This window comes from Larus michahellis, chromosome Z (assembly GCF_964199755.1).
Source record: "Larus michahellis chromosome Z, bLarMic1.1, whole genome shotgun sequence".
NCBI classification, from domain to species: domain Eukaryota; kingdom Metazoa; phylum Chordata; class Aves; order Charadriiformes; family Laridae; genus Larus; species Larus michahellis.
Genome location: NC_133930.1, coordinates 79093070 through 79103375, shown reverse-complemented (window position 1 = coordinate 79103375; position 10306 = coordinate 79093070). Strand labels below are relative to the sequence as shown.

Below are 10306 nucleotides of genomic sequence, written 5' to 3'. Positions count from 1 at the left end.
CTTCTCCTTATAGTGCATTCTCAAATGGCCGTGACTTCTTATATATCTGCTAGGAATTATAATGATCAGCAGTGAATAAAACAGTAGCTTTAATAGCTTGCATATCCAGAAGAAACGTTATCAGAATAGAAAGATAACCTCCGTTGTTGAACCCAGCAGGGCTAAAATCAAGTTATTTCCAACATGATCGCAGACATTAAGAGAAAAGCCTGCTGTAATTGCCTTGCACTTGATGGAGTGAGCAAGCCAGTAATACCGTGTCCATGTCCCCATTCTTAATTATATTTCTTCAATTTTTTCAGACTGCATCCAGGTGTTTTTTTCTTGTCAGAGCATAGTCTGAATGCTCCCTTGAGGGCAGAGAGAGTCTCACTAAAAGCACATTTAGCACATATGGGAATTTAGTAATGGCTCATTTACTCTCTTTTAAGATGATGGTCAGAGGTCCTTAGATCCAATGTACTGCATCTATGTGCATTAATAATGGAGTATTACATTCATTGTGCTTCACAATGTGTGGCACAGATAAACACACATGTGTAACCACACCTTGAAAGATTAGTTTCCTTTTTCAGCTCTTCCAGTTTAGATAAATACACTCCACACTCTGGAAGGAGATGCTCGTACTGATCACTGCTATTTTGAGTAGCAGACAAACTATTTGTTCAAATGATGCTTTGCCATCTGAAGAACCTGGAAAAAAGTCTTTGGTGAAGGTTAGCAATTGTTTATCACAGCTAAAAAAATTACGCCCTTTTCTGCACAAAGTTCTTTATATTGGAAGAGCTAATTCAATCACCTACAATAAAATTACTTCATCCGACATGCATTATTTTGCAAAAAATCCCTCATTCCCTGAAAAAATTAGAACGGTTCAGCTGTCTCAAAGATAACAAAACTTCATTTTATTCTTTTCCTTATAGTAAAAATCAAGATGATATTTTATTTCACTTCTTCCAACTTAACAATTTTTTTTTTTAAATACAACAAACTATTTGCCAAGGTCTAAGTATGTGAACATCATTGTCCATTTTCACAGCAAGATAGATCACCTGGTTATGTTTATAAAGGAAAACCATTTTGGATGTCACATTCCCATTTGAAATTTGGACTCGATAACTGCAAATAAAAAAAAATTAAAAACATTTCTGTTTTTCCCAGTTTTACTCTGCATTTGACGGAGCACTGGGGACGCCAGTTGCATAGTTTGAATTGCCTCTTTCAATCTTACAATACTCCAACTCCAGTTTGAATTGCCTCTTACATCTTACAATACTCCAACATTATTTAGAGTATGCTTTTCTTCAGACCCACCAGTAAGGGCCAAGATCAGGAAAAAAGCCTAAGCTGAAAAGTGAGCAGGCATTCATGAGAATGATGAAGAGGGAGAATAAAACATAGCCAATGTATATTTTGTGCTGCTGCTCCGAAAAATGCTAGTTGCACCATCATCAATCTCATCAGTAGAAACGAAATTCTCCTACCCAGCCACATAACACACACTTGCTTAAACTTACTGTGCACATAAAATTTAGGGGGTGCTCCACAAACCCAGTGAATTTCAAATGCATTAATAGTAGAACAAAAAAAAAGTCTCTTTATGGTATTCACTCTTACTGATTACACAGCAGTATAGCATAGTCAACACTCACATTTTCCCCATGCAGAGGAATATTTCTTTAGAAATTGAGGTACAATAAAGTTAAAAGACATTATTTTATTTATAAAAGATTTACCTAATAATTTACCAACATAATTTTTCATGTTTTCTAAACATATTATAAACTAAATCCAATGCCAGTAGACTTTCTGCAATTAAGGAAAAGGGTAGAAAACACTTCAGGGAAGGAATGCAGAGTGAGAAAATGACATACAATCAGGAAGTGGATGTGGGGCATAGTATCACAATGCAGCATCTCTTATCTCTCAAAAGGCAGAAAAGTCCACTTAATGCACCTAGAACTACACCCTGATAGAATCTATTAGTCTCCAGACCTATATTTTGCATCTCCAATATTTTCCATCTTTAAACATGATTTGAGGATTAAAAACTGTCTTTTCTTTCATCTTCAGGTTCACACATACTTTTCCATTTTTGTAGTTCCTGAGAATCTTTTATCTTCCATACTTCAGCAAAGGACTTCAGCTTTTTTCTGGAGAGGGTGAAAAAAAAACCAAACAATGAAAATATGGACACATTTTTAAATTAAGGACATCAAACCTTAAAAACCCTACAGTCATCTGCAAAATTTTATACACAGTCAAAAATAGCAGTTTGCGTAGCCCAAAATGTTATGTGATCTTTAAACAATCAGTTCATATTCTCCAATATATGTATTCCAGCTCTAGGACAGTAAACAATTTAATTTTATAACTAACTTACAGTACCAGAAACATTGACAACATGAAATAAAACACTGAGCAAAATGAAACTGTTAAAGGAAATAAATAGTATTGTATTTTGCACCATTTAATTTTCAGCGTTCAGTTCATACAAATTTGCACTGGTAGAATCATGAAGAGATAATGCATTTTCAAAATAAATGAGTACACACATCCTTCCTATTTTCTTTTTAATATTTTTCGATTTAAGAAGGACTCATAAGAGCTGTGACAAATAGCAACAAGACATTTAAAATCGGTTAACACACATTCCTGACGACAAAGATGTCAAGACTGGATGGAATTACCCAGTGAATTTTCTTAAATAATATGAAAGTGATTTAAAAAAATAAGACAAGGCAGCTGGCCTGTGGGTATTGTGACAGCACAAGTATAGTGCTATGAACAGGTCTGAGTTTGATTCCCAAGATCATGATAATCTTTTATTTCCTACCACAGATATACCATACCTATTTTTAAAATTGGTAATGTCGCTTTTGGGGAGAAGGTATAGAAGAATACTTTAACATTTAGATCACATCACGGCAATAAGTGAAAATAAACAGGACTATACAAAAGAAAATATCTCTATAATGACCTACAGAGGAGAAATGGAAAAATTAAGAATTATAGAATACAATAATTTATGCACCTTGAAATCATCAAATACATTTGCTATTTTTTTTATTTTTCAATGACTTGAGCTCCAGGTTTATATAGATGCACAAAGGTCCCTCCAAAGTGCATGCAAGAGGTTTACAATGAAGGAATAACCTGGTACAGGACAAATCCGATGAATCATCAGCTGCTGTGTGACAGATGTCCCTTGTCCCTGACCCCCCAGCTACCACTGTCTCTCATGAAAGCGAGAGGCTAAAGTGTCAAACTCCTGATGGGGCAGGCTGCTCTGGTAGGCAGGGCTGCAATCTCAAGGATACCTTTACTCTATTGACTGCTGCCAGAATAAAGGGCCTTCTCCTTCTCGTTCCCACCCTTTCCTTCTCCAAGGAAGTTGATATCAACTGGAGAAAGAATGACTTTTCAGCTGGATCAGACTCAATATAATGTGTCCATACAAAAGCCAGCCCTGTCATCAGGGAGAAAAGGTGAGGGAGAACCCCCTCCAGCAGCAGCTTGCAGGAGATGGGCTTGGAGAGTCTTCTCCAGCCGGTCCCTCCCAGGTAGGTGCACTGGTGTAGCTCAGGTGGCAACAGCCTGCAGTGAAGTGTGACGTTCTGGGGCTTCCAGCCTTAGTGGTAAGTCAGCATAAAGGACCCATCACAGCTTTAGATTAAGTATTTGTTCTTTTTCACATTAAGAATACAAGCAAATTACATACTGAAAGCTAAAATACAGATGGTAGCTTACATATTCAAAAGCTGATAAATGGGACAAAATTGAGTCCCATAATTAAGATTGCCCAGTCAGCTCTCACTTTACCCCTCAATGGGCACTGTAAATCAGTCTTCTAACAACATCATCACATACTATTTTTACTGCTCATAGGTTTTGTATGCAATTAACTCTCTTTTTAGCAATAAAGAAATGCTAGAACTCTATTTGTGCCCTATCCAAGTAACATGCTAGCATGATTTCCATGGAACAAAGGAAGATAAACCAAACGGACACATTGTATTATTTCACATCTTAATTTTATTGGACAGTAACTCTGGCCTTCCAGCTCATACTCCCACCTTTCGGAACAACAATTTTTTCCTGATTTTAGAACCATACATATCCTGTAACAGCAAAACATTGCTATTAATTTGTTGATTTACTTCTGTCAGTGATGGACTACTATTTCCAATTAACATAAGCTACCACATTATTTTACCCATAAACTGTCATGTGTCTTCAGAATGTTTTTATTTTCCTTTCTTAAATGGGGATAAAAACTGGTGCTAAGTGCTAAGCACTGTTAAGTTTCAAAAGAACTGCTTGCACCTACAAATAATCAGTACTTAAAATTTTCTAATATGAAAGTGTTCTGTAAGGATTAGTTACGCCCATTAGGCAACAAAGATCTTGATTTATTATATTCCTAGACGGCTATTTGAATTTTGCTGATAGGACTGCCACTGAAAATAACAACAAAAAATTCAGTGGAAATGAATACGACTATTAGCACATATTTATATCTAAACTGTGTACATAATGTTACAGGTTTTATAAATATGGTGCTATTTGATACACATGGAAATTTTCATAACTAGTGTAATATATAAGGGACATATGCCCCTAAATGAAAATTGGTAAATCAGAAAAATATTAAAATCCCCAGACTTTCTGTAAAATTTAGTGTGTTTGGGGGGCAATCAAACTACATTATACGTATTTATTTTTAAGTTAAACCAGAAAAACAGCATATGCATTCCCTTCTACACTATAGTATACAAATACAATTTCAAGTTCCAAAGTGAATAATATACTTTCTAAATTAAATCTATTAATATTTTCACTATCACTAGTGAGAACAGAAATATGTGTTAGAAGATTTTTATATTTCAAATCAATCTTCCTGAAAACAGTGAAAACACATACCTGAAAAAATAAATTTGCTAGTATTTGCCATGAGAAAATAAAAAATAATTTATTCCTAATGTTAGCTCAGTGTGCATTTAGGTTTTTCCTATCTTGTTTCAGAGGGCAGCAATTAACCTTTGACATAATAGCGAACTATAAAATCTGAAGCTTTGATTGAAGTGGATAGCACAATTTATTAATTTTTTTTTCAAAGCTTTGTTTCACTGTCTCTTTCCTGAAGAGTAGGAAGATAGCTGAAGTAGCTTTTACTGTTGTTTTATTGCACATTGTGTGAAATGCTTTTCAATTCATAGCTGAAGGTTCATTAGGGGGGGACAAAAAAAAAATAATCACAATTTTTCTGACCTTTTCATATTCACTATTGTCTCCAACTCCTTTGATTTGTGAGCTGCTGTCTTCAAGATTTCTTCAGGAATATCTGCCAGTTTGGCAACATTTAGCCCATAACTCCTTGCAGAGACTCCTTTAGTTATTTGATAAAGAAAAGTGATGAATTCAGGATTCTCTTCATCTTCACATCCTAAAAAAATAAAACCAAAATCAAAACCCCCTCTATTATGTAAATAAAATGCAGTAGACCGAAGATTGAAATGGCAAAGACTGTGGTCTCATTATCATTGACGCTTCCTGTATGATATAGTCCATTGAAGAAATATGAAAGAAAAATGTTTCCTTGAGACCACACATTTTACCGACCCATTGAGAGACTGAAAAAACTCTGTAATGTACTTTTACGTGATGTCTTATTAAACAGACTTGTTTGCATGTGTGTGTCTGAAACTTGGCAGCTTTTTATGTCAAATTGATTAGTTATGATTAGTTATGTCAAATTGATTAGTTATATATTCCATCTCACATCTGGTAAACAACGACAGAATAACGTTAAGTGTTGGTAATCCCACAGTCAAGAAGTCTGTAACTACAGCACAAGAAAAATTTGCTGCCTACCAGGAGGCCAGGAGCTATAGAAAATACTTAGGAAAAAACAAAGGTTAGGTTGGTGATCTTCCTCTAGGGATTCTTTCTATTCCATGACAATGAGATGGAAACGTAAGAGCCATCATTATAAATCTGATGACTCCTTCCTTTTCCTTTTTGACATCCTTGTTGCATGTCTGCACAATCCAGGCCTTGTGTAAAGAGCAGAAAAACGACTGTGTCATCCACTGCCATTCATTGTTCTGTCTTAAAAGTGCAGGTTTTTGAAAACAATGGAGATTTCCATAAATGCTGATGACTCAAGCTGATTCTATCTGAGTGATCAAGACAAAGACTGCAAAAAACCATGCCATAAAGCTCATCTTAAAACAATTAAAATGTTAAGACAAGAGGAGCTAAAGATATAGCAGATATGCTATGCAACACAGATATGTTGTTGCTCGCAGGCTGTGGTGCTTACTCTAGCAAAACAGTGACGACTACATATTGCCTGAAGATTCAGGTCAACAAACATGGACAGTAGAAATGCTGAAAAAGAACAGTGAAACAAAGTACAAGGTTTCGTGGACACAACAGTGAAGAAAGAGTAAGTACTGAATGTTGGTAACATCTCAATTGTCTGAGAGTATCAGAGATCAAGAAGTCAATTAATGAACTCAGTGAGAAAAGGACATGCTGATGCTCAGGAGACCGTTCCCAGATGTTAACTGGGAACATCGGGTTGGCTAGGTAGTGCTCACCTAAACACAACATTACTTTGAACTACTTGTGACCAAAGCTAACACGTATTTCAGGGATCCCTGCTTCTAATATTAAACAGAATACAAAAGACAAAGTCTAGCCCCACCCAAACCCTAAATTTTTTAACTAACTCTCCAACAATAATTTAAAAAGTGACAGATTATATATTTAAACACATTATTTAGTAGAAAATACTAAAATGTTCTGTACCAATTAGTTTACAATGTAAGCAGATAATACACTATTAAGAATAAATTAGGGAGAAGATTGATGGCAAACACTGTTATCAATTCTTAAAAAAATTCTAGGAACGATTCAGGGAACAGGCCATTACTAGGCAAAGTAGGAAAACCAGCATAACAGCAGAATTGTAAAGCACCCGACTAAACCTGATTCATCAAGAAAAAAACATGAAAGCAGTTTGTACGGAGGGAAATAGTACACCACAAATCTGTTGTAAATTTGGAACCCATGTGAGTAAGAGAAAGCCAGTGGATAAACCCTATGTAGATTTTTCAAAAGGCTTTTGACAAGAGTCCTGCATCAAATGCTATTCTGAAAATTAAGCAGTCATAATCTAAAAGGAAGGCCTTTGCATTTGTAAATAATTGGTTAAAAGATAGGAAACCGACAGTAACAGTCAGTTCTCACCATGAAGTGTGACCATTACCGCAGTGAGACAGAGCTGCTTAACATACTCATTACCAAACAGGAAAAAGGACTAAGCAGTAAGCTGACAAACTGTACCGAAAACTAATTCAGAGCAACCATGACAAGAAGAAATGCTATAACTCTTCTGCCTGGTAAGAACAGAACTGAATGGGATTATGATAAGCCTCTACAAAATTAGGCCTGGCATAGAGATGATGAACAGAGATTGTTCCTCTGCCTCTTCTAATTCAAGAACTGGGACCATCAAGTGAAGCTACATGTTGTTTCAAAAGAGTTTCAAAACAAACAGGAGGTGGTGGTTCTTCACACAATGCAGTGTTAAATTTTGGAGCTGCCTGACGCAATAGCATAAAGATGCTAAAAGTACACATGGATACACAAGGAAACTAGACAACCTTGTTGAAAAGAAATCTCTTGAAGATACTAAAAACCAGAAAACACATCTAGCTCTTGAAGCCCCCTAAATAGCAAATGTTTGCAGACAGATCTTTTAGAGAAAGAGTTGCCATATGTTTGATCCCTAATCCCTCCTCCCTAATCCTTTGTATTCGGCTACTGTGAGAAACTGGATACTGCGCTGGGTGATTCTTTTATCTGACCTAGCTCAGTCATCCTTATATTAAAAGAGAAATGGTTGTTCAATTTTCAAGCCCCCCAAAATGTGTGTATAGGCTGACATTCCAGTGAGTTTGGATTTATCACTTTCATGTTGAGGTTTAAATTACTGTAACAATTTCTGCCTATACTTATAGTGCCAGAAACTCAGACAGATTTATACTGCACCTTTTTGTTCAGCACTTTCCTCCTCATTCACCAAGAAAGCCATGTGGTAATTACCAACTTTTTCTGGATACACCTTCTCTAGCTCACAAACTGAGGGATAGTGAGTGACAAACAGTGTCAGCGACTCCACCTACAAAAACAAAACAGACATATAAGAAGGTCTGGCTTTACGTTTTTTTTAAACACAGCAGCATAGCACTGCTATCATTTATCCACACCCCTTTGCTCTGACTTTAGACATGCCACGTTTCTACAAGGAAACACGCACCATGTCAAAGTCAGCCTAACATAGTACAGGCTGAAAAAGCATTCACAAGCATGTGTCAGGCTGAACACTTACATCTCTAATAAAATGTTCAAGTGTAGCGTAAGCAATAGCAATTCCATCATGTGTGCTAGTTCCTCTTCCCAATTCATCCAAAATCACTAGTGATCTTGAAGTTGCTTTTCTTATTATCTCAGCAGTATCTGTCAGTTCTTCCATAAAGGTACTTCGGCCTTTGTAAATGTTGTCTGCTGCACCCATTCTGCATTGGGATACCAAACAGATCAATTTATTAAGTTCAAATAAATGCCAGATAATGCTGAAAAAAAAAAATCATAATGAAACCATTTTGTTATAAAACTTTTGTTTCTGCTCCAAGCAGAGCAGAAAAAACAAGGCACAACATCCACCTTCCAGAACAAGCTAATGCTTAGGAAACAAAAGCAACAGCAGCACATGGTGCAGATGTGAGGGTACTCTAAAAGACCGAAAAGTCCAGAGGAAACTACTCGTGTATCATTAAATAAGGGCTTGCATGTGTTCTCCAGGAGAACAGGGTACACCGGTCCTATGGGCATCTGGGGGAGGTTAGGCTGTAGGGACAGCAGGGAATTTTTCTGAGCCATCAGTAATCTAGTCCCAAGGTAAATCCATAGACCGACATCTCAGCATCCCATGTCAACTACAGGAGTCAGGGGGGAAAAAGAGGAGGTAGACAAGGGAGTATTTTTTATCATGCAATTCTTCCACCTTGACAAACAGTACAAGGCAGCCTGCTCTTCCCTTAAAGAAGACCCTGGGAATTCAGACCAGTCAGCTCACTAGAAGGATTCCAGCAAAGCAAGCTGTGAAAATCAATTTTATTTTTCTGGTTTAGTTTGACCATCTAATTTGTATGCTATACACCTGAAAGTATCAGATATTAGAATTTCCACTTAGTGACAGAGTGGACACACATGTGACCAGGTATTTGCGCATCCAAACAGATAGAGCAGTTAGTTCCTTTAGACAGTAACAAAATAACAATGATTTCCTCAAGTTACACAGCTACACTAGCATGCTTAAACATGATTTTGAGTGAAAGATTTCTCTCCTCATCCTTTTACACAACGGTCCTTGAACTTACTGGTCTCCATGCAGGTGAGCTTCTCCTCTGCTCCACACACATACACACACGCACACACCACACACACAAGTTCCTTCATGTTTCATACAAGTCTCTTAGCGCTGTTTCAGATTCATGCAACCTCCAATCCTCACATTCTATCTCGAATTGTAAAATCACAGTTTTCATCTCAGAAACCTGAAACCCACCCTGGTTTTCTTCTGCAGGTTTCCTTACCTATCCAATTAATATGCTTTCTACCTGGAAGAAAGAACATTTCCTTTTTTCATATATGCTTTTCAATTATATTAATGACATTACAACATCACTTCTGAGATAGGTTATCATTATCAAGCCACTGAGTAGGGCTGTAAAAAAGGATTTGTTCACTCTCATCAGCCAATAATACAGTTACATACAAGCCACACTGATTTAAGGAAAACTGACTCATGGGCTTAGCATATTACATTTTCAAATATAACAGCTGGCCACAACAGTATTTAAAGCCAATCAAAACCTTTAAAGAGAATCCCAATATAGCTTTTTTTGCTCTCAGTCTTTTGCTGCATCTCTCTCTAATATAATTGCTTCTGTTGCCTACAGAAGCACTAACAAGATACTCATCATTTTATACGGATCTTATGATTGTCGAGAGTAACTGACTACCCATACCAAAACCTGGCAGGCTGGACGCAGTACAGTTCTGATTCCTCTACATTCTCTGGTTCTTGGCCTGGAAATTTTGTATGGTGGCAGGCATAACTTCACAATACACAAATCTTCAATTATAAATGAACTAATTTTGGTTAGAGATGGGCACTATGATATAATGAGCAAAGTGAGTGTTTTTATTTCATTATGTGTGTGCTTACGTA

The 10306-nt window shown here is 36.6% G+C and overlaps 1 protein-coding gene across 1 annotated transcript in view; it reads right to left on the bottom strand.

The window, feature by feature from the left end:
* Positions 1-760: 760 nt before the first annotated feature.
* The window catches only part of MSH3 (mutS homolog 3), a 119129-nt gene continuing 109583 nt past the window's right edge, over positions 761-10306 (bottom strand). The window contains exons 21-24 of the mRNA XM_074569706.1: positions 8402-8588; positions 8062-8191; positions 5272-5446; positions 761-2153 (exon numbers count right to left, since the gene is read on the bottom strand). Of these exons, the coding sequence (XP_074425807.1) occupies positions 2045-2153; positions 5272-5446; positions 8062-8191; positions 8402-8588 (601 nt within the window). The 3' untranslated portion in view covers positions 761-2044. The remainder of the gene's footprint in view (positions 2154-5271; positions 5447-8061; positions 8192-8401; positions 8589-10306) is intronic.